Source organism: Corvus kubaryi, unplaced genomic scaffold (assembly GCF_017639235.1).
Source record: "Corvus kubaryi isolate FWS band 111438036 unplaced genomic scaffold, C.kubaryi_AGA036_p1.0 37353, whole genome shotgun sequence".
NCBI classification, from domain to species: domain Eukaryota; kingdom Metazoa; phylum Chordata; class Aves; order Passeriformes; family Corvidae; genus Corvus; species Corvus kubaryi.
The window spans coordinates 4,128,207-4,153,330 of NW_024581115.1; the positions used below are offsets into that span (position 1 = coordinate 4,128,207).

At 47.3% G+C, this 25,124-nt stretch overlaps 1 protein-coding gene across 1 annotated transcript in view; it reads right to left on the minus strand.

The window, feature by feature from the left end:
• UBE2O (ubiquitin conjugating enzyme E2 O) overlaps positions 1-25,124 on the minus strand; it is a 62,362-nt gene that overhangs the window by 7,271 nt on the left and 29,967 nt on the right. The window contains exons 2-14 of the mRNA XM_042032631.1: positions 21,700-21,759; positions 16,531-16,641; positions 15,747-15,844; positions 14,248-14,311; positions 12,405-12,548; positions 11,665-11,774; positions 10,708-10,858; positions 9,440-9,942; positions 6,616-6,770; positions 5,616-5,728; positions 4,433-4,558; positions 3,335-3,424; positions 397-1,054 (exon numbers count right to left, since the gene is read on the minus strand). Of these exons, the coding sequence (XP_041888565.1) occupies positions 397-1,054; positions 3,335-3,424; positions 4,433-4,558; positions 5,616-5,728; positions 6,616-6,770; positions 9,440-9,942; positions 10,708-10,858; positions 11,665-11,774; positions 12,405-12,548; positions 14,248-14,311; positions 15,747-15,844; positions 16,531-16,641; positions 21,700-21,759 (2,383 nt within the window). The remainder of the gene's footprint in view (positions 1-396; positions 1,055-3,334; positions 3,425-4,432; positions 4,559-5,615; positions 5,729-6,615; positions 6,771-9,439; positions 9,943-10,707; positions 10,859-11,664; positions 11,775-12,404; positions 12,549-14,247; positions 14,312-15,746; positions 15,845-16,530; positions 16,642-21,699; positions 21,760-25,124) is intronic.

Here is a 25,124-nt window from a genome sequence, read left to right on the forward strand (position 1 = left end):
GGACACTCATTCACCAAGGACACCCAGCACAAGAACACCAGCTGTTCCTGCTCTGCTTCTCAACCAACTCAGCCCTGAAAAAAAGCCTGAACAAATCCCGCAACTTGCAAGAAAATGTCTGCAGCCCTCTGACATTAGTTACCACCCTGGGAAAGAGGGAAGCACACTTCTGAGGCTTGGGAAGGTGCAGGAGTGCCTAGAGATGCTATCTAAAAGCCATGCTTAGGTCCCAGAACACACTGTGCTACAGAAGTTGGCTTAATTCCTTCTCTCCAGTTAATAAGCTGTGAAAATGACTAAGAAGAGAGGAGACAGAATCCAAAAGGTCTGAGGCAAAGGTTTTGGATAAAGAAACACTGCGGGACAGCAGTGAAGGACTGAGTATCCCACACTCACCTGGAGCATATTCCAACACAGAGAACACTTCTCCCTTGGCACTGGTGAAGGTGACTCCAGGCTTGCCTCCACTCTGCTGGCAGAGCACTGGTGTCTCACTGGGCCACTCTGACCTCACTGGTGTCTGTGCCTCTGCTTTTTCTTCCTTCTTCTCCGTCTCTACCATGGCTTCCATCTTTTCCTCCTCAGCAATAGCCACATTATCCAAGGTTTTCTTTAGATTTTCCTGCAGCTTTTTAATATCATCCAAAAACTTCTTTTCCCGAGTGGGTTTTTCCAGTTCCACAGTTGGGGAGGTGGGAGAGCCAGTCAGCAGCTGCTCCACAGTCATATTTTTCAGGCTTTCCAAGATCTTGATGGCCTCTTTTAGTTCCCGGAAGCTCTTTGGGGCTCCATCCTTGCCAGCTTTGTCTGTAGCAAGATCTGCAACTGCCATAGCCACAGCTCCCTGGACTTGTTCTTCTACTTTTTTCACCTCCTCTGCTGCTGGTTCCTCAGGCTCAAAGTCCTCAATTTTTGGATGGTCATCTTCCATGAGGCCATTATCTGTCTCCCAGCTGTCACTTTCATCCTCCCACTCCGAGGATGCCCCACTGGTGCTGCCGTCGACAGAATCGTAGTCAGACTCCTCGATTTCTGATTCAATATTGTACAAGTGCTAAAGGAGAGCAGAGTTACACAAGACTTAGGCTGAAGCACAGTTTGAGTTGTTTTTAAAAGCAAGTCATGAAAAAGGAGTTTCCATCTGGGATTGGCTGGGCTGTTTCAACCCGTTCCATCTATACTGGCACAGATTATGAAACCACACAGCTCCATCGTCCACTTTTCCAACTATGGCCTTGAGGGTAAAACTAGGGCAAGTTCTAGGTGGGCTGCAGTCCTCCCAGTGTCTGGGATCCAGCCCTGGAGAGCAGGCAGCTGCCCCACAGCTACCAGGATGCCCCAGGGTTTCAGAACACAGAGCTCAGAAGGTATTTGGTATCATGTGAGGAGTTGGTATTTCTGCTTCTGCACCAGCAACTGTGTTGGCACAGAGCCCTGGTTTGGCTGCCTCCACACTCCGTCCTTCCACAGAGACAATGCTGGAACCAGCAACACATTCCCATAGCAGCTTTCCTCTCCTGTGGCACACAATGCTTGCCGACAGAGCCTTGCTAGGCTGCTTTAGCTGTTGTATGTGGCTACTGCTTAAAATTCAGCTGGGACAATGCAGCCTCACCCAAGTTGCTGAATAAGCTCTTACATAAAATGTTCTGTTCCCTCTCACTACTGGAAGCTGAACACATCCCCACTCCATCCAGCCTCACCTCCTACAACCTGCTTTTGCACATGCTTCGTCTCAGGAGATCTCTCTGCAGAGGTTTCCAGACCTCCTCCAGCTATAAGCACCAACACAGAACCAGGGGAGCAAGAACACCTTTACAGGGCTGTGTTTGCAGTCAAGATGGGAGCATTTCATCCACAAGCTTCTGACACTTGAGTGACAGCCCAAGAACCCTCCTAATCTTACAAGATATGACCCCAGAGGCTAAAGCACATGGACCCTCAGTCATCTTGTCAAAGCCTTCAACTGAACCAGCACTGTTGAGCCAGTCCTGTGCCACCCAGAGACAGGCAGCCAGCAGAGGTTAGCTGGGTTCAACACAAGTGACTGCAGGCAGGAAAAGCCATCAAAACTCACTGCCCTCAAAGCTAATCCAAATCTGAGTTGGAAAGTTAATTAGCCAGTTATGCCATCTTTATTTTTAGAGCTGTGAAAAAGCACCCAGACAGCTCGTCTCTGGGCACATGGGCAGGCATTGATAAATCATGGTTTTACCAACTGATAATTCATGCTCCTGACATTTCCCCAACTCCCATAATTACGCAGATGAGCAGAACCGAAGGGACTGGCGTGACACAGCAGGAGCTGCTGCAGAGCCCTGGCACCGCAGTGTGAGAACAGCCCTTTGTGGAGCACGCATCAGACCTCTGATTGTGCCTGTGATCCAAGCACATGTGACAACAGGGGGAAGGGAGACAGCAGCCTGCTTTGTACGCCCCAGTCCACTGCCATAGTGCAGGCATTGACTATTCTACTGTAATTAATGCAGAGCTGCTTGGTTTAAAAAGGAATCTTGCTCAAGTACTTTGTACTCGCTAAGGCATCTCTGCAGTGGAGGCAGTGGTTGCTCTGCCAGTGACAGAATGGGATTCTCCAGATGCAGGTTGTCTTGTATCTTTAGGCTGTCTGCCTTCATTCCAGGCAATGAGGAGAGAAGACAGGAGATGAAACTGTATGGGGAGTAGCAAGTATGAGTACAAGACAGTACAACAAAAGCCTTAAAAGAACCCAAGACAAATCAGCGGGGGGCAGTGGATTAGCAGTGTGGCTGTATCTGTATTTTTCAGCTTGCACTCAAACCCTTTCCCTCCCTGCCCTGGGATAAGATTTGAGTCTGATCCCTAGGTTAGCTAAGGTGACAATTTGTGGCTCTGGCCCAGCTTCTGAAGGAGTTTCTTCAGCCAAAAACCCCACTGTGGTGCCATTTCACAAGAGAGACAGAACATGCAATCGTCTTTCAGCGGTGTCCTGGTTGGGCAATGCACTAATCCGGGCTCCAGTCAGAACCGACGATGCTGCTGGAGGCCAGGAGCAGGGCTGTGGGCAGAGCTGGGACCATGCAGTGCACTTGTGAAGGCAAAAAGAGCCTGCCCAGGCTCTCCCAATCACTAGATTTGAGAGCAGTAGTGACCAACCAGTTGCCCAGACCTCCTGACAAAAGAAGGATTTTCCTCTGCTAACGGAACTGGGAAGCCACCCTATCACATGGAACTGTACCAATCAACGGAGCAAGAGCCCCTTACCCAGTGAATCTCTCTACACACAGGCTTTAAATCCAAGTCTTGCCACTCAGCTAAGAGTTACAGGGATATTGGAGCTGGAACAGGACCTCACCTGTGGCAGAATGATAGTCTTGGAATTGTCAGCCCACACCACTTCCACCTTACTGCTGACATCCACACGAGCCACCTGTCCAACCGAAGGCTGTGGAGACAAGAGTGGTTTGTCAGTTCCTTTTCTTGCCCAGGCACTTCAGTGCAGAGCAGGAAGGATTTGAGAAACACGTTCCCCAGCTGGAGAACCACCTAGAGCAACACCTGCATCCTACGTACAGAAACCACACAACTCTGCCACGGAGGTGGGGAGAACTCCCCTCCACAAGCAGCAGGAGGGCTGGTCTGGCAGGAGATCCTGATCTCTGACAGGACCAGTGGCCTTTCAGTGCCAGCAAGGGGCAGGCCCTACGTGGATTGGGGGTGCCCTCTAGTGGGGTGCCCTCAGCCCCCCCAACACCCAGCACCACCAGGGGCTCCCCAGAGAGCACAGGCATGAACAGACAAGCCATGCTGTGCAGGGTGTGCAGCAAGGAGCACCTTGCCCTGCAGCCAGTTATTTAGGTCAGCTGAGCAGGCTGGGATGTGTTTCGTGCTGTAAGAGCCACACTACACCTTTTAACAATTTTTTAGGGCAGCAGGCTCAAAAGCTGGAGGTCCTTCCAGGGGTGTTTCCTCTACAATATAAATTCTTCCGTCTTACCCCAAGGAGATTAATCAGCTCAACAAAATTAACATGTACATAGCTCAGATGAAAACCAGAACCCCAGCCTTCTGTTGCCAAGTGAAACCGGTTTCATGACAAATCCACCTTCACGGTTGCTCAGGAGCCCACAGAATATCCTTTTATTACAAGTTACTCTGAAATCCTAAGCAAGAGTTTTATGAAAAGCCCTCAGGCATATGTTCAGTTCTTGTCTCAGCTTCACTCATGCTCTGCTGCAGACTGTCATCAAGGTCAAAGGATTTCAAGGTTACATCTCCACCAGACAGAGATCTGATGTGTTACTCATGACAGCAGGGGACACCAATACAAAAATCAGGAAGCTAGGGAGTTTAGGATGCCCATGTGTGGCCTAAAGCCTTCCTATCAACTTTCCCACGTGTCTCCACCAATACTTGGTGGCAATGTGGTCACGTCACTGTGCCCAGGACCCACCTCGTCCTCCTTGGCCGTGGCTCCGTCGGAGTTGCCGATGCGGATGACGATGTCAGTGGTGCGGAAGCGAAAGTCCGGGTGATCGGCGATGTCGTACACGCTCACATCCTCCTCCTCCCCGATCAGCTGCACCGAGACACAGCGCAACACGTCAGCCCCAGGAGGCTGCACTGACCCCCAGAACACACCTTCGGCACTTCACAGCACTTTGCGTTTTATTTTGTCCCTTTTTCAGCTGCTCCCACAGCCTGCAAGAGGCTGCTAATGTCCCTTATTGTCACCTCATCCAGCAGCATGTCACTCAAGGCACAACAATGAAGGGAAGCAGATATTCTGTCTCATCTGCTCACCCTCACCTCAGGGTCCACATCACCATGATAAGGAGATGTGCAACCACAGTGTTTTATTCCCTTCTGAACACCCAGATTTCTCAAAGCAGTTCACTGGGGCCCACAGGGTAAGAGTTTACTTTTGAAATGATCCAAGGCAACAGGAAATATGACAAAAAACTTGTCATTTAATAGGAAACACCTTTCCTTTGATTTCTCCTGGAGAGTTAGGAGCTCACAAATTGTGAGAAATAAGTGGGGAACAACCCCAGGCCATGCTCTGCTTCTGCATGTAAAGGGCCTGCTCAGTTACGACAGTGTGGTCTGGCAGCCTAAGGCAAAGCAGTGTGGAGTCCCCCTCTCATCTCCAACTAGACTGCAGTCTATCAAGACTGTGGAAAGTACAGTACTCCTACAAATCCCAAGGAAAAGGCATTAGGGTGACTGTGGGGAATAGTACTATGGGCAGAGGCAAGCACGACAACATGCAATAGATAATCCTCTTTCTGTGAACCACGCAAAGACATGGGGCAGAAAAATTCTTATAATTAACTCAAGAAATTAATTGTCTGTGAAAACTTTAGCAAAACTCTTCATCCATACCAGAACCTGATGATACCATGGGATGTAAATTTCCTGCCTGGTCTTTGCTACCTCACAGACATCAACAAATAGGAAGCGACATCACCTCTAGCTAAGTCTCCCAGGCCCATGAGCACTGTTCCCTTCCTCAAGGACACACAATTAATGCAGAGCTGATTCCCAGGCTTATCTGTGTTTATCTGTGAAGCTTGTGTTATTTTGTGGCTGCTTTCTCTTAGCTGGTTGCAGCAGGCACTGGCTCCTGCACTTACCTCCACATCATCTCCACTGGGTTTCAGCTTGAACCACTTCACCACACAGGTACGGCCGATGTGGTCCCCGGACTGCACCACTCCGTATAACCCAGGATCCTGGGAGCTCTGAGCTTTTGGTCACAATGGCAGGGAAGAAAACAGACAAATCAGGCAAAGGAGCACAGACTTTGCTCAGTGACTCAGGCTGTCAGCTCTTGGGTTCTCATGGCTGAAGCCTTCCATTTGTGAATGGCATGAGGAAAAACAGTTCTTCCTACACAGTGAAAATTGTTGCCAAACTAGAATGGTAGAGCTGGAGCTGACGGGTAACTTTAGTTTCCACAGACTGTGTGTAACCCAGACCAGTCAGACTATTACTCATCAGAAATGGCCACATAAACCAGTCTCTATTTATGCTAAGCCAGCTTTCCTGCTTCCCAGCCTGTCTTCTGCTCCCCAATGCTGAAGGTCTACCCCTGCTAGAAAAGGAGCTGAGAGCCAGATGGTGGCATCAATATTTCATATCCAGAAGCTGTTACACTCTCCTTGAACTTGTCCCACGGCCCTCACTAGCATCACCAATTGGTTTGGGGAAGAGAAGTGATTCAAGAAGATGTCTCTGGATTACAAAACTCCCCATGAAAAAAATGTAAGGGTCATGACAGATCAGCCATACAGAGAAAGCAGCCCAAGGTGAGCTGTTTGTTTCTCCCCTCATTCTGTGACAGAGCTCAGAGCTGTTGACCCTTTCAAGGTGGGCAACCCTTGCTCTGCAGAAATACTGAAAATTCTAGTTTGGCTCTTTGTCATTTATTCCTTCCCCATCCTTCCTGTCGTCATAGTTCAACTTTGGTATGTAAATAATGGTTCTCTGCTGCCATTCCTGCCAAGTCAGCTGAATCACTGCTGTCCCTGTCAGGTGCCCACCTCAACTGAGCACTAACAGCTACAGAGCACATTAGGGGATCCAGACTGAACAATACTTTGCAATTAAGAGCATTGTTTTGATGCCCAATACCTCTTTTGTCCACCACAAAATCGCCGGGGCAGAACTCGTTGTTGTCCAGATGATGGACAGGGATCAGCTCATTGGAGCGGATGTTTGTCTCCACGGTGCCATCCTGCCACATCACATCAGCTGAAGTCATCGTGGTCACCACTTCCACAGCAACCCTGGCAGCACAGAAAGGCACTGAGTTACCAAAGGGAACATCAGGGATCAAGATGGACCTCAGCAACACTAAGGTACGTGGATCAGCAGGCTGGGAAGCAAGTCAGGAAACCCCACGTAGAGCCCACGGAAGCAGCTACACAGCAGGCTTTGTTTTGATGGGTTCTCAATTGCCGCAGATGTTACACTGCTGAAGGAGGACTGACTTTCCAGGGAGCTCCTGCTGAGCTCACTTCTATTCCTACAGAGGCAAATTAGCATCTACCAGCACCCACTTTCTGCCCCTGACAGCAGCATCACAGGAGCTTCAAATAGTCTGAAACTTGAGATCATCTCCACTGGAGCACCTTCCAGCCTGACAGCTCTGAGGAGTCTTTGAAACTAGAAGAACACATGACTGGAAAGATAAATCATCACAGCCCTTCCAGAGAGAATAAAACAAAACAAAAAGAAAAGAGGCAACACACTGAATGTGGGCAAAGCAAAAAGGATTTTGTTTAAAAGAGAAAAGTGTCCTTCCCAGTGGTTCAAACATACACATGTGTCTCTGCAGCTCAGAGATTAAACCCAAACATGCCACAGTGTACCACATGCTGGTTCTCTGCTATGGGGCTTGACAGGGATGCTTGAGGAGGCAAAGTGCTTGGGGCAGGAGGGACAGACTAGCTGGACACTGTTCTAATGAGCCCTCCACTAATTTAGTCTCTCTTACAGCACAGAACAAACCAAATCCCATGACTTTAAATCTTCCCTTTACACAAGTGCTGGATTTATGCTCATTTCAGAATCAAATCTGAAGATACAATAGGCAAATACAGCTGTTTGCCCCCAGCCTTCTTTTGACAAATGTCAGAGAAATATTTTTAAGATGAAGTTTTTAGTAGGGCCAGCAGTCAACAGCAGAAATTATTAGAGAAGGGTCTGTAACAGGCCAAGTGTGTGTGTGACATGCAACAAGATGGTTTCTGGGGGACACAGGACATGCAGCTGAGGATGGGAGTGGAAAGGCTGAGTAAGGAAATGAAGCAGTCTTGTCTGCAGCAGTGTATGTGGCTTCAAACAAAAATCAAGACTTGATGTTAATAAAAATCCCCGTATACCCTCAGTAAAAGATATCCAGCGGTCTGTGTGCTGCACAGAGCTGCAGCAGGTCACTCACTGATGGCAAAGCCACATGCTGAGCTGGCCCCTGCAGCCAGAGCTGCCCACGAGCTGACACATCACATGTGGTGACCAAATGCAGGCAGCCCAAGCGCTCGGCATTTCTCAGCAGTGCCTGGTAGAACATCTCTGATGGCCTCAGCACCTCAGAGAAATATTCAACAGCACTGGCCCCTCACACTGAGCCGTGCCCAGCTGCCACAGGCACCCTTCACAGCATCAGCTGGGGGCTCTCAGTCTGTGCTGGAAAAGCCTCTATTTCCTACTCTCTGTCTCATGTTTGTCTCTGCATCTCCTTGTACTGAGCTGCCCAGATCCAGCACCAGAATTTCTTGGGGCTGCCACAGGGATTTCTCCCCACTGCCTGTATGGTGCAGGGAGCCACCAGGTGCTCTAGCTAAGCTCTCTTTAGCAAAACCTTCAGTAAAACAGAGACATTCAGTGGGGGAGTGAGACTTGAGGAGTGAACCCAGGATCTGTTCCCAGGAACTCTATCACACACTCCCATTTTTTCTCACTTGGATACTGCTCTGCTGGGCACTGTGACCTTCAAATCTAATTTCTTCAGAACCCACAAGGACTACAGGAACCACTCCCCTTGCATACAGGCAAAGCTAAATACCTACACAAAACGCGAATGAAGTTCATGACATTCTCAAACTGCTGGATCCCTTGAATACTGATAATGTCACTTTCCTAGGAGAATTCTCACATGTTCTCTTGCGCCAGTTGATGCAGGATCTGTACACAACTAAGCAGCCCAGGGAAGCCAACAGACAAGGCAGACCACTTGTCAGACATCCTTGCATCCCATGAAAACAGTTTAAACACTCCTAAATTAAAAGCAAAAGCTGCTGAGATCCAGTTTTATCTAGAAATGGGCAGATACACACAGTGCTCCCTTCCCCAAGCTACTGAAATTAATTCCTCCAAGGCTCTCAAGAAGTGAGTGCAATTTGTTCATTAAAAAACTCTAATATTAAGAAGTATACCGCTGGCAAAAATTGCACATCTCTGCAGAGCAGGGTGAGGATAACAGAGACCATGGCAGCACTACCACCTGCCAGCCCAGAGCTCTGTGCTGTTCTGGAGACAGCTCTCTAGGATAAGCTGTCCACTCCGTGGTCTGTCCTCAGCCTCTCTGCAGCAGCTGCCAATAAGGTAACCAATTAGCGTCATGTTTAAGCTGTGTGATCTTTATTCACCTCTTTCCCTGCACACAGAGCCTAGCACAGCACAGATATGCTGTCGATGCCCTGAGGCACAGCTGAAACGGAATAGCATCAGTGTCACGTCACGTGGCCCCAGTTTCACCAGAAGCTGGACTCAGACCAAGCTGATTCCACACAGGCCACTGCACAGTCATCACAAGATAATCACTGGCAGTTACTATCAGGTGGTGCCCAAACTCACCATCATCCTGCACCCGAGTTCAGGTGGTGCTTCACATCTGAGCACTTGGGCAAGGGAGATTTTGGCAATTGCACGTGGGTGTGGAAATGCAGCTCACCTGTCTCCCGGCTTAAACTCTCGTGAAACCTTGGTCTTCTTCTTCTTGTGCTTCCTCTTCAAGTTTTTGATGGAAAGAGGAATGCTCTTCTTGCGGCAGGTGCCGCTGCCACTCTGGGATGAGGCAGTGGAGCTAGCAGAAGAGGTGACAGAACTGGTGTCATCGGTGTCATCAGCTGCCTCATCATCAGCATCCTGCTCCATGGACTGAAGCCGGTAGTCAGGCAGCCCCTCATCCTTCAGGAGAAAGGGAGGCTGCTGCTGCCGCACTGCTGCTCCCCCTTTCTCCTTCCCTGTTTCTTCAGGCTGCTCCTCCTTTCTCTCCCCAGGACTTGGTGCACTGTTGGAAGAGTCATCCAGCTCACACTTGGAATCAGGCTTAAGCTCTTCTGATTTTTGGTCAGCAGCTGCAGCAGACTCTTTGTCAGGGGCTTCACTGGTGCTCTGAGACTCTGGAGAGCACGACATGATCTTCACGATCTGTTTCTTCAGCAGCCGCCTCACCTGGAGAGAGCAGACGTGGGTCAGAGCTGGGCCTGAACACTCAGCAGGCTGCCAGCCAACCTGGGGAATGCTCAGCTTTGTGCACCCATGGGGCTCTGCAAATTTCACCTGCACCAGAGCACTCTGCAAACCAGCATCTCACACTGCTCTGCTCAGGAGCAGCAGTGCACTAGCCCACAGAAAGTGAGCTTTGCTCCTTTAGCTTATTTTAAGCATGTTTTGAACTGTTTTGTTATGGGAGGTCACAAGAAGCTGCACAAGTTAATCTGTGTAACAGGCACAGCCATGCAGGGAGGTCACCATCTACACACTGATGACATCCTGTTATTCTAGGAACACCATGGCTCCACAGCCAGCAGGTACAGACCATAGCATGACTCACTTGGCCTAGGAAGCAAAAACAATTTCCTTGTTTCACCATAGCCAAGGATTTAACTGAACATTTCAGCTCCATGAGAATGCTACGAAAACAACATATTTTTAAGTCCCAGCTGTCAGAGCACACTTGACCCCTGCAAGGTGACAGCTCTGTGTTGAGGCCCTGTTCATGCTCTCTCAAGGTGTTAGCTGCCTGCTTCACCCAGTGCAGTCAGACTGCTCCACAAGGTGACTCCTCTGCTGGCAACAACAAGCCATTACTCTTCACAACCACTTCAGGAGTCACATTTCAGACCACATGACTTACCAGGAAGATCTCTGCTTTAAAAGCCACAGTGACCAGAAATGCTTAGAGCAGTCGATGCCTCCCTCAACCCCTCAACTCACCTTTTTGGCAACTGACCCTTCACCCAGGACACAGTTCCTCTCAGGACATTCACAGGTGATTTTTGCAGGTTCCACTTTGTCTGGGAACACGTAGAGGCACCTTTCTCCAAGCTGCCTTTGGGCATGGTCAAAGCACCCCAGACGCTTTACCCTGGCAGAACAGGAAAGCCATGAGCACAGAACAGTAACAGAACCCAGCAGTGCCCATGGCCTTCACAAGGCTGGCATGGCCTCACACCAACAGTGCTGCTTCAGGGGTGGCACAACACCACACTAAATAATTTCCAGGCACACAATTCTAAAGGAGAAGCAGGAATCTCACCAGGGACTGGGTGGGGATACAAAGGGTTTGGATGGGACGTAAGTCACTCCTCTCCCTGGAGCTCCCCCCTTCCCCCCAGAGAGCTGCCAAGAGATATTTGGGTTTTTTTTGCTGTCATTTGAAAGCCACTCCCCTCCAGCACATGAGCCCCAGCCAGGACCCACGCTGACAGTGCTGTTGCTCATCTGACTTGTCTTTTGAGCTTTCCCAGCCCATTCTGGCAGCTGCAGCCTGCAGAGGGCACCAGTTACTGCCTCAGTACCAGCCTTGGCTGCAGCCGCACCCCTGAGCCCCACCCCAGCCCCACACGGAGATGCAGCCTGCTCCAAGCAGGAGTGAAAGGACAAGGGAAGAAGGAAGCTGCTGCCCGACACCATTCTATGCACCTGTCAGCTGGAGGGAACTTAGCATTAGTGGGATGCTTGCCCTCGTCCTGGTAACTCAAGTATCTGCTAAACTAATTCAGAAATTGTTATCTTGCATTTTTGAAGCTCTGGCATATGCAGGTATGCAACATGGAAAAAAAACCCACTGGAAACGGCAGCATTGTGTCTCTTCACTTGGTAGGCCTGTCACCCACAGCCTGTGCAGGGCCTGGGTGCTGGGAGTGAGAAGGGGTTTTCAAGGGATCTCACCTGGACAGCTTGTCCTGGCTGATTATCGAGGGAGGAGGGCTCACACTGTCAGTACCTCCAGGACAAAAGCTTTTAGTGATCCAAGTAACCTTTAGTTCTACCACCTGTACCTACAATGCAATGACAGAAAAGGCAATTTAACTTTTCAGAGACTTTCCCAGACCAGTGTCTCAGATCTGAAAGTTTACACAGAGGAAAGCAGCAAACCTGCTTTTATCATTTAATATGGGCAAGTGCAGTTTCACCACATCCAGGACAACTCCAGTGTCCCCACAGCCTGACTCCTGACAATGCAGAGATTCTACAGCTTTTAGCTTCAAGGAAAGACAAGTGGCTTGGGAAGGAAGTTATGGTACATATAGATCAGCAGTCCAATGTCACATAGAAATATGGTAATGGATTTGGAGCTGCTCCTTCTTTAACCCAAGAGTCAGCAATATTTCTCCCTTTTTGGACAGCATGCAGCATTAAGTTTCAATAGAAGATGTGCTCCTACTACCCTAATGATCAGCAGTACTGCCCTCTGAGTGTACTGACACGTGATCACTTTACAGGGTTCCAGCAGGGACCCTTGCTAGGATGCCCAAAAGTCCTGCCAGTGCCCAATGAGAAATTTGTCACCACAGCCACAGCACATTTGCTCTTGGGAGGTTACCATGGCAAGCTGACTCTGCTCCAAACAGCCAGCCTGGGACTGTGCTTGGCAGAAGGTGGCCATGTGTCAGGGTGTCAGTCCTTACCTCTTCCACCACCACTCTGAACTTGCTCTTTGTGCTCAGAACAGGCTTCACACCTGAGAGCCACTGCACACTGGAGAACACTTTAGATGGCCCGATGAGGACTTGTCCAGGATAAAAGCCGTATGAATCATCAAAGAAGAGACCCTGTGGGGGAAATGGAGGGGAGAAAAGCAGCATAAAGGACTCCAAGATTTAATATTCCAGCATTTCCCTTCCATCTTTTGTGACCAGTAAAATTAACTATAAAGGTAAAGTCTGCAAGATGCCCATCTCCTGTAGCTCATCCTCTCCTGAAGGCAGCCCAGCAGTTCCTATAGCAACCTGCTCTGTCACATATTCAGACAGGACCAGGACTTGGTGCAGGAGAAGCAAAGGTACTTGTAAGAAACAAAAGATGCCTATTTCCACAGAGAGGTTCTCATTAACAAGGTAGCCCAGATCAGCCGGGCAAGGACATCTATCTCTCTTCCATGCTCTAATTCAACCACCTACAGCTTTCAGAGGCAGAGTGTGCCTTCACTCCTCTGTTTGTCAAATTAAGTGTGTATTATTCCTGTCTCAGGTGGATTAGTTAATATGACAGTTCTTTGAAAACAAAAACAGGACAGTAAACACAACAACTGCTTTCCTAGAACTCCTTCCCACTGATACTGAGATTCAGTGTGGGGGCGGACAGAGCAGTTTAGGGTAGATAAAATACTGTGCACAAAACTGCATCGAGTCTTGTACTTTGTCAGAAGGGATAAGAGCAGCGTGACAAGATCTAAGTCAGGTAAGCACCTAACACACAGCAATTCTGAGCACAGCATCAAGAGTAACGCTGGAGACAGCCTGTGATTCAGCCCAAGCTGTGACTCCCCAGAGGACTATGTACTCTTTAAAGGCAGCCTGACTCAAAACAAGCCATCTCAAAATCGGGTAACCAGAAGCTGAATGTTGCTACGACATCTATTTAGTGAGCAGAAAACCCACTGCACAACCCAAGCAGCAGAGACTGAGGTACTGGAGAACATTGAGCGACAGACCACTCCTTCTGTGTACAGAACCAGAAAACCACAGCAGCACATCCTATTGAACTGATATTCCATTTACTCTTCAACAAGCTGCCATCAAGTTTCAGCAGAAGTGCAGTTTTAGATCAAAGGGACCTTTGCTTTGAAGGCTAGGAAGGAGAAGAGCTCAGTGCTTTGCTAGTTCCTAAGGATCACACGTCATCCTCCGTCATCTCCCAACACTGCTGCCAGGAGTGCAGCAAGGCCCTTTGGAAGAACAAGCAAGCTGTCATCAGCCTTTGAAGGTGAGAGAGGTTAGGTCCCAACTCACAGCAAACTGTTTTGCCCAAAAGCCAGCAAAACCTTCCCTGCTACGTGATTTGGAAAATGCCAGTGTGGTGGCAGGGCTCCATTCAAAGCATGCCATGGGCTGCGGTAACAGGAGACATTATTTTACATGATCTGAAAACCTGCTTCTAGCAGAACACCTGTTAAACAAAATGCCTTTTTCCAGAAGAGGAACAGTTTTTGAAAGCAGTAAATGGAGTAAGAGCCTTTAGAAGCATGTGCAGATAGAAGGAGCAGTGAGTGAACTGCCTTGACACCAGCCATCTGACAGCACATTACACAAGCTGTTTACACAGAAATCAGTTGGATGTATTCATTGTAATACCTCCTCAAAACCTGCTCATTACTAACATCACCTTTAAACTGTTACTGTTTGTGATACACCATTTAATTCTTAGGATTAATAAATGCCTACAAATTTTGCCTTCTCCTTCCCTCCTGCACAAAGAAGTTTCCAAGACAAAGTTGATCAGAAGGACTCCTCAGGAGACCCAGCTGCTCACCGAGTCACTGACGTGGGGACAAACATCATACAGCTTGGCTCCATCTTCCGTGCTCATGGAACACCTGGAAAGCAGACAGGAGACAGCCTGTCACATTCCCAGAGCCATCCACCCCAAAAGCAAACAGCACCCGAGGGACTGACACTGCCTGAGCACGTCTGGCCATGCACCCAGCAGTGCATCACTGAGCTTTTATGGTCCGGAGAAAAACTGGTTATAGACAAGCTGTAAAAGCATTAAAGGTATCTAAAGGTCACATTCAGCATGTAAAAAACCAAGCTAAGTAACAGTCTGGGTGCTGGACAAGATCTGTCTGCTGCAAAGGTCCCATTTGTTGCTCACACCATGCTGGGAACTAAAGGCAACTTGGGCATATTTTCTTCAGTAATAGCTTCATTTCCAGAGTGAGTTCTGGTGGCATTTCAAACGATTCATTAAGAAGAGGTTTTGCAAAAAGTTACCTCACTTTCCACAGCTGTGCAGGAGCTGGTACAAGATTCCAGGCAAGGTTTTAAATTGCACCAGTAACTGCAGGCATTACAGATAGAGATGTGTGGCTATTTTTCACTCCCAGTTTAACATACACCTAAGAACCTTCCAGCCTGGGTTAACTGCACAGTAACACAGTCAAACTCTTAGATGCATCCACCAATCATCTCACATTACTCACTTCTCCTAGACTCAAAGCTGGCTGCAGGATTGTGGATTTGATTGTTGTGTTTTAAACATCAATGTCAACACTCAATTTACAAGACAGATGGGTTATTCCCCAGCTGCCAGGCCCATACGCCTCTTGGCCCTCCACTGGTTCCTTCCTTCCCTTGCATCAAGAGTTTGCTGGATAAGACAGGCCACAGTAGCAGAGTGGATGTAGTGAATTCATAAGGGTTAGCACACAAGTCACTGTCTCACATGCAAGAGGAACAGAATTCAGATCTTTCTGCTGGCTTTGCAGAAATTTCACCAAATATTTCTTTCAGTATCTCTGGTTAAATCCTTCTCTAGACTTTGGATTGTGTTTTCATTTATAAAAAATTCAGTGAAAAAGAACAGCTGTTCTATCTTGGGCTGCTTTTTCATCTGTGATAAAAACCACTAGCCTGCAAGTTTCCAGAATTTCACAGACCCTTTTTTTAAGGTAAGAATTCCCCCTGCAGCACTCCTACTGAGAAGTAGTCTGGAACAACCACCCATCTTAAACAGCTACTTTTGCAGAGGAGAAGCACAGTTTAAAGACCAGTGTGCTTTAGTTCTGGAGCACTGATCTGCTGGGATTGAAAAAAACTGTCGCCTTTCAGACTACAGATTTTCCAAAGGGCTGTCAATGACTTTCAATGTTTTCAGAGAAAGATGTGTTCTCTTGCTCTACATCTGAAGATTATGCAAGCAGATAACTTATCACTATGTAAATGAAGCCCAAACTGTTTCTTGTTCTCATAAAACAGATCAGGATTGTGAAAGCCAGAGGGGACAGTCTTCCACAGGAAGGAGAGAAGTACCTGGCACCATTGGAGAGCTTGAGGATAACTTGGTTCTTCAAATCATAGACCTTGCCCAGCCAGCAGTCATAGGCGATGTAGTCACCATACATGAAAGGCTGTGATGAAAACAGGAAACAAAACCTTATAAATATCAATTGTTGTAGCTGGAGCCAATTTTCATCACTAAGACTAATTTTTCATCCCAGAGGAGCACACATCCTACTGTCTTCCCACAGGCTGTGACTTGGGATGAGTTACGACATTCCTGCTCTTTACTCCCAAATTTTCTTTCTCTCAGAGGAAAAAGAACGATGAAATCCTACCCCACCTGGTCTCTGGAAATCACCTACCCACTCAAAGAGAGAACCAGATATGTTTGAGACTGTTCCAGCTTAACAGAAATCTGCCTGACTCATCTCAGCATTTTTATAGCCTGTTTAAACAGCAGTGGTGTCGCAGCTCAGCAGCTCTGGGCCACAGCCATGGGCTGCCCCGGTCAGGTTGCTACACCAGCTTTCCACACTCAGTGCAGAAGTTCTCACAGAATTTAATGTCAGTTAGCCCTTCAAAACAATTTGGTCTCAGCAATGTGATGAGAAACACAGAACAGATGGGGAGATGAGGAGATGCTGCATCATCTTCTCCCAGGGAGGCTGCTTGCAGCAAGTTTAAAATAAAACCAAGCTGCAGATGCATCTTGCACAACATGGATGCTTCGTCTTCAAGACAGATTTGAAGTACAGCAGCATCCCTCCAAACCACCAAGCCCTGGCTCCCATGTGGATTTTGGCTGTGTTCTCACCCAGATATGCTGCAGGTCTTTGCTGTTGACAGGGTAAAGGATGCAGTTGGTTCCCACCAGCTTCACAGCACACTCAATGTTGACGTCAATTACAGTTCCACACTGACTGTCCTGAAAACACAAAGGGGAAAAAGGGTTTGTTACCTAGGGGAGGTCCTACATACAGATGTATGTGTTTTGTAGAAGTCGTAAGTGAAGAGACAAATAAATTTTAAAACTAAACCCCCTCTTACCCTTCAGGTCCTTGTTCTGCAAGGGCATTTCACAAAACACTATGAGAGCTCAGAAGGTGAGGTCACTATTACAGACCTGTAGTGTTTTCTTCCCAGTTAGAAGTCTTTCAGTTAGAATTTGAAATGGCTGCTAAAGCAGAGAGTCCTGCACCTGGTCAAATAAGACCTTACTAAATCAGGTGATTAGTATTTACTTGCTTTATAATCTGCCTGGCTCCCTGCTCTGTTCAACTGAGTGAATCTCTGCAGCTCCACAGGACCAATGTGCAGGTACTGCTCAGTCAGCAAAGGCAGGGGTAGATCAGCAACAAAACAGAAATTCTTTAAAGCTGTTGTGACTTTAACTCACATAATTTTGCAGGACAGTATAAACGGCCTTTATTTTGTGCCATACTGAAAAAAAAAAATCTGGCACCTTTGGTCAAATTTCAAGGTTTGCAGCCAGATAATTTACAGTTGGTCTAATTATAAGATGGTTTGTCATTATCTCTCTCACTTTTTAACGAAGTTTTAATCTTTTTTGTCCCAAAGAAAAGAAGGCATGCTGTCAGGAGCCTTCTGGGGGCAGCTTGGCAGGGAGCACACAATGTGCACGTTGCTCACACATATGGTGGAGGCCTTCAAGGAAGGGCTGCTAACCCAAACACTGTCAAAGGCAGCAGCTGCCGGGGCCTCCTGACAGCTGGGACAATCGATATTCTTATTTATTAAAGACCACAAGTCCATTATCAAAGCTGACTGAGGGCCAGCATGGCAAATGCCCTGGTATGAGCTGTCCTTATCTCAAACATCAAGGTCTCTGCTCCAGCAGAGCTTGAGCACAACACTCAAAGGGCTTATATCCTGCAAGAAGTGGATTTGTTTGCTCAGTTCTGTTCTTTCAACCCCGGGAAGTTTTTAGTCAGGGCTTTCACTCAAAGAGCCCTGGGCAGCCCTTGTGGGAATTCAGAAGTTTGCTGGTGTTCAACTCATTCAGTTTCATCTTGAGGATGAGCAGTTGGAGCAAAGACAGTCCTGGGTAATTCCTGGACAGACTGCTCAGCCCTTTTAGCTGGCTTGCTTTCCACCTGCCTGCTGGTAAGTCCTCTCCTCACACCACACCAGCCCAGTGCTCTGCAGCCCCGAGGCTTCCAAGACAATGGGATCAGGAGAGTAGGACCTGCCCCAGGCTGAGCTGTGCCAGCACAGCCAGGAGGGCTGGGAGAGCCAGGCTGGCAGACCCCAAAGCAGCAGGGGCTCATTCCCTCCAGCTGCTCCACATACCACTCCCATTCCTTTCCAGAAGGGCTGGGAAGCAAAGGGAGCCTTTCCCAGCTTCAGCTCCATCACGACAGACTGCAGCTAAGCTTGTTGCCTGCACAGGCTGCCAGGAAAGAGCCCAGCAGAGCTGTACCATCACTCTCACCTGAAAAGGGTTGGCCAGAACTACACTGGCTTCACAACAGCTGCTGCCAGCACGATTTGAGCCGTGGGATGAGTGAGGTCTGCTCAGAAGTGGCACCTGCTCAACAAACCCACAGCTTCTCCAGGCTACAGCACAGCCACCTGCCCTGCTTTTTCTCCAGAGTAAGCTAAAGTAAGTATACCCACACCATCCTCTGGCTGTGCTTTGCAGTTCAGGCCCTGTGTTTTAGTCTGTTAGTCAGAACCAAAAAACACTCAAGAAGCAAATTCCTTGCCCTGCACTGCGCATTTCAGAATTAATTTTTCCTTTATCAGCAGCCAACATGACAGCAGCTCTGAGACAGGATACAATCCAGCACCTGTGATTTCTGTGTATCACATTGTCTCTTGGTCTAAAATCCCTTTAATGGATGGTGAAAGTATAGCAAGCAATAAAACCAGGACTGGAGTCACTGATGTATGCCAACACCCTCTGTCTGTTCTTGGAGTTTCCCCACGGAGAAGGTACCCGCACCACCCTAAAGGTGACTCCCACCTAACACAGTTGGGTGCTATTTGTCATGGCCAAAAGCAACAGGTTTAGCTCAGCTCGCTTCTCCTTCCAGTTATAAAATGCCTGAGCAAGTGCAGAGCCCTGTCTGTGGTTAGGACAGCAGAAATCAATGTTGTGAGCAACCCCAGGACCTACAGGGCTGTTGAGTCACAGTTCTCCTCCCTCACATGCCACTGAACCTTCCTTTATTATGAGTTTATTTACTTCCCTGTCACATGAAACATTAGCCTGCACACAGGCAGATTTGCAGGCTGAGGGGTTCTGCTGAATCACTCCGAGTTTATAGCAGCACTCAGCAGTGCAGTCCCCAAAAGAGACATTGCCAACTTGTCTCATCTTCCACGGCAGGTCCTCAGCCTGGCACAGCTCAAACACACCCATCCTTTCATTAGCTGATCTCACTAAGGGAGGGGCCAAATGAAACCAGCTGACATTTCACAGTTCTGTTAACAAAAATCCATTTCCATCAACCCCAACAGCAGAACTGGAAAAGGGAGGGGACTGAACTGAGTGAGGAGAGCTGATGGGTTCAAGCCCCACTCACTCCACAATTAAATGCACTCCCTAGACCTTCTTCCAGCTGCTTCTGGTACCCTGACATCATGCACCACACTGAGTATTTAAGCAGTGAATGGATTCCTTCCCCACCAGAGACAAGGCTTTAAGGCAGAACAGCAAACTCTCCTCCCAGAGTGCAGCAGCTCTGGAAACATAGCCTTCAATCCCGTATCTTCTACCTCCCATCCTTCTACTCTTTCCCTCAGCAATCTCTTCTCTAAGAGCATCTTTACACCACCCTTACTCCTTTGTTTAAAAGGGACAGCATAGCCCAGCATCCTTTGAAGCAACAAAATCCAGGTGTCTGACAGATTACAGACCTACTTCTTACCTTTTCCCCAAATTAGCATATCACCTGGAAAAATTAACTCTTCCACTTTTCCTGCTTCTCATCCAGCTGGATTAGACTTTCAGGCCCAACTGTATTCAGTGAAAATGATCTCATTTTATGCATTTCCCCCTGAAGCAGTCTTTCCCCACACTCAGTGCTCGATGAGAAGCACATGGATTTGAGTCAGCTCTCCTCTCTTGAGGAACAGAGGATTTCAAGTCCTTCCCGCTCAAGGTTAAAAACAAGCCCTAAAAGACTGTGTTGAATACAGAATAAATTCCACATTCTCCATTTGCCAGGCCAACTGGTGCAGGGCAACCATCCCACATCCTGAATTTGGCAGGCTAACACTTGCAGGTTTTCTATTTTAAATGCTCCTGTAATTTTTGGAATATATCTGTTAGCAGGTGAAGGTTTTCTTTGGGATAAAAGGGGTTTATTGTTCAATTCACCACTAACATTTAAAACATTTGAGGGTAAGAAATTGAGTTACAATCTCACCATTCCATTAATTTAAAAAATGAAGTTACTGGCCACAAGGGTCAAGCAAATATCATTATTTGAACATGCAAATGGACAAAAACAAATGTGCAAGACAACTGCTGGGTACATATATACCAAAACATGTGCAGCAAGCCAGGGGAGCCAATTTCTGCTCAAATGAGAATGGAAATTGCAAACAAAAGCAGCACATCCATGTTTGCCAAGAGAAGAACAACCTGCTGTCCTGAAAGCTTAAAATGAATTTAAGAAGCACTGGATAGCAAACAACTGAGAGATAGGACTCAAAGTATCCCCCTGAGTGAGAAGAATATACTGAAGGCTCCAGCTGTGCCAGGTACAACACTGTGAACAACTGATAATTCCATTTTCTACCCGCTCATTGTTTTGGATTGGAACTCTTTCATAGAGCTGCAGTTTTAGAAGGATATCTTGACTTCAAATTTCCATTTCAAACAACCATTAAATTTCTTGAGGAAATACTTTGCTTCAGCAATTTTCAAATTATCATTCAAGCTTTTCATTCCTTTTTTTTTCCTTTGTAATGTTCTGTGAAAAAGGGGTGGGTTTACTTTTACTAATTGACAAAAAAAGGCTTCATTTAAAAAACCACAAAAACCCAAACAAGGCAGCCAGGTCAGAGAATAGCTTTCTCTATCCCTGCACCAGGCTGCACACCATGTGGTGCAACTACAGCAGTTAGTGGCCAGCTGCTTCCTTCATCACAGCCTTGGTAGCCACATTGCTGGAAGCAAGTCAAGAGAAGATAGAGGCAAGCACATGGCAGGGCCATATGGCTCAGGGTTAGAGGTTAGCTCTGAGCCACAGCAAGAAACCACCAACCCTGCTGAGCTCCTAAAGAGAGCACATCCCATCTGATCATCGATACCCAACCACCTCCCCAGTATTCCCCATACAAACTCCGAATCCACACATCTCCGATAGGCACAAGTGCCATACAACTGCAACAGAGTGGCTGGGACACAGAACAGCATCCAGAAAGAGCAAAGGGAACACTTCTCAGCTGCTGTTTAAGAACCAGCTTGCTTTCTGTCCACCTAGCTGTGTTGGATGCTCCAGCAGTGTTGGGTTTGCTGTATTTCTGGGAGAAGCTGGAAAAGATGCTGCTTACTGTAGACTGAGAGGTGTGTCTGAATATATTCCCTTTAAGTTCTCTACCAGAGCACACAAAGAGGCAAAGGCAAGCAGCAGAACTGGGATCTGCCCCCACTCCAACCTCCCTGTTAGGTCTGGGAGAGCAGGTCCACTGTCCCCACATCTCAGAATGGATTAATGTAAAACTTTAAGAATGGCAGGGTAGACAGGCTTCTTGTCTCCTTCCCTGACCATGACTGGGATTGCTTGCTCAGGAGACCTTTGCAGATATCCAACTGTAGAGAGGCAGCCTTAGCAGAATTCCATTTTCACTGGATGCAGCTAAGTCTATCCAACAACCTAAAAATAGAACATGCTCAAAGCATTACTGTCCAGCTCCATTCAGGCAATTTGGCAAGTCCTAGAAATCCATGCAGCAGTATCACAGTCAAAAAGAGACAAAAAAAAAAAAAAAAAAAAAAAAAAGCACTTACACTGGAGCTCATGTGTCTGACCACATCTCGAGGGACCACTGAGCGATCTTCAAGCTTCAGCTAAGGAGAGAAAGAGAGATTTGCTTTAGTGACCCCAGATGATACTCAGTCAGAAATAACATGACAAATACAAATGCACAGTATCCCAGCCCTCCAGACTGAGGAGGATTGCAGCGGAGGATTCTGAGGCGCTTCCATACACAGAGTTAATCCCCTTGGCACATTTGCCAAACCCAGTTGACAGATCTGACATCAGCAACCAGGGGATCCATCCACAACTGTGCTCTAAGTCAGCAGACACATCAAAAAGGGTGCAGACATTGACTCACTCAACCCCTCAAGTCTTCCTCTTCTCTTCCTCTGCCTGCACCACGCATCATTTCCTACCCACATCCAGTCTATGTAGTACAGAAGACACATCACAGCTCTGTGTCTCATCCTGCATGCTTTTCACCCAAGATACTCCCAAATATCTGTGGAAAGCCTGTTTGGCCTGGGACACATGAGCAAGGTCCTGTACAGTAAGAAGTCTTGGCTGGCAGGGGAATAGGTGACAAATCCACTGCAGCAAGCACTTATCTTGGGAAAAAAAAAAAAAAAAAAAAAAAGGAAAAGAAATGGCTGTTTCTGCACTTAAAAGCTCTCAGGTCTATGCACATAATGAAACATCAATAAGACCATGGATAAAGCCAAAGCACTGCTTATTCCAGCTCCTGCTAAAGCACTTGCTGGCAAAGAGCTCATTCTGGCAACAAAGGATGTGGTCGGACCATCCTTACTTACCCTAGAGCAGCTCACACAGACCTGTGGGCACCAGGGAACGTATCACTTGATGACTCTCCAGTGATTAACCAAGTGATGCCCTTCCAGAAGTGGCCCTTCATCCAGCTGTTTCAGTGGCCTCAAGACTACTTGCAAGCTATTTCATTAAGTGTTTTCAACAAGCTTAAAACTACAAAGTGCAGCTGCCACTGAATACACTGGAATGCTACATGAGGGATGATGTCCTAAGGGAGGCCACAAGACTGAACTCCAATTTCAGGCTTGCTCAGTCTCCCAGTAACTCAGCTAAAATCTCCCTCTGCTGAACAGGGAGAAGCCTCATTTGCATTTCAGTGGTCCAGAAGTTATTTGCACTGGTACATCACTCTGAGCCCTGCAAACATACTAATGACACCCCCCGTGCTCTGGGAAGTGCCACATGAATGCACCACCAGGGACAGAGCCTCTCTCACGTCTCACTTTCAGAGCCCACCCTGTTGCTACTGCTGCATTCCTGGCTTTTCCTTGTTCATCCCCAGCCTGAACTCCACTGTGCTTTGTCAGCATTTCATCCTAACCCACTCCCTGGCTTACAGCCTGCTTTACTAAATTAGACAAATCTATACTCCAAGAACAGGATCCGGAATCAAACCATAGCACCTGAGTATTTATCATCTTCTTGATTGCATTTTTCAGTAAGAGAGGAAGAGACCCAGCCAGCCAGGCTTTTAGACCCAACTTCTGGAGTCAGAACCACACTGGAGTGGGAAACCTGAAGCCCACAAGCCCATTTCCAGATTGTAGAAGTGTTTTCACTGCCTCCCACATCCCACTGCGATATATAGATAGACATGAATTTTTATACAGCTTTCTAAAATTATTTGTTAAAGTAAGTACTCTACAGGCAGCCTTTTAAAATCCAGAATCGGGCTGCAACATTCACATTCCAGTAAGTACTCAAGCGTGAGCAGCAGTTTGGGTATTGTAACTGAAGTTTTCTCGCTGCACAGCTCTAAGTGTATGATGATACTTTCATTTCAAAATGCATTAGGGCTTAAATTGATGCATTATGTTTCAACACATCACGGAGCCATACTGTTCTCTATGATACAGCCTCTGAAGAACCCAGACCATCAAGATGATTCAATGTTACCCAGCAGCAGCAGCAATATGTTTGGGTTAGTCAACATTGGTACATCACAGAAGCTGTAAATAAGCAGCATTCCCATTTTGTGATCCTTCCTCAATAATACAATCATACAAATTCTTCCCAAAGCAAAGTATAAAGCTTTCTCTACAGGGGGACTATATTTAACCTATTTTCAGGTCTCTTGGCTTTTAAAGGCAGCACAGCTATTTTCAGCTTCATGTGCCAGACCCACCTGTCTCAGTCGCAAGGAAAAGCAAGCCAAGGAGTAAGCAGAATGCCAGCATCAACAATAAATACTTCACAGGTCTGTCCTGTCACAAAAGACTGTCAAAACCCACAAGAAACCCGACCAGAGTAAGCTGGAATGGCTGTCATTGAACACAACAGTTCAGCCATTCCACCTGTCCTCTGTTACACCCAGAGCAATGTGATGGACAGCCCCCTCCCTCAACACTGAGGGAATTCTGTGGCACAAGCACTTTTAAAATAGGTCCTCACAGCTCAGCTGCTATATTTACCTCTATGAAAGGCAGTATTAGCATGGCTGGGTTTTTGTTCTAACCATGTACATCAGTAAGAGCCCCAAGAATGAGAAATAGCAGTTTCCCAGAGATGCTCTGAGGAGTCCCATGCTCCTGTATGCCAAGCTGGGCTCCCTCCTCAAATGCAATGTGTGTTTTGTGTTGCCTTTTTAAAAAATAAATTCACTATTACAAATGTTAAATAAGGCAAACCAAAGACACTCATCACTGCACACACATTTTACCCTGGTGAAGAGGGATGACACACCCAGCCTGCGGTCAGTTATGTTCCTTAGGGCCTTGACTGCTAAAAGAAGTGGCAGAATAGCTCTGGCCCCCTTTTACTTCCTTTGCTATTCAGATGCTTTCTTGGTGTTCAGCACTGAATCAGTGCCTGAGCTCTACAGCAAATTTACTCATCAAAAGGCACCAGCTGCAATCTGGAGAACACCTGATACTTCAGCAGGGTTGATGATGCTCTCAAACCACACAGCAGGAGGGGTACACAAATTCTGATTTTCTGCATAAAGAACAAGAATCAACAAGACCATGTTCCCCTTCTCAGCTGAGTCATCTCACCTCAAATGAAATAAGGGAGCCATCAGGGCTCACACCTGGAACTGGGCAGACTGGGAGAGGACAGACATTTCCACTGAGCATGAACTCATTAAGCCTTGGGAGCTTTCTGCTTTCATCCACTTGCCTAATTTTTTATTACAAACTTGTCATTTGAAGCAAAGTCTTTGTGGTTTGGGTTTTGTTTGTTTAAATTAACAGCAGAGGTTGAGAGAGATGTCTGTGATAGAAAACTGGATCCTCACTTTAGCAAACCATTTGGCAGTGAGGTGTGAACATCCCTGGGCAGGGGTGGGCTGAACTCCCACTGTAACTCCCTGAGTTTAACCTCTCAACTCCATTGAACATATGCAAGATATGGTGCCAATTTGCCTCTCCAACAACTCCCTTCTGACAAGGCTCAAAACCAGAGCAAT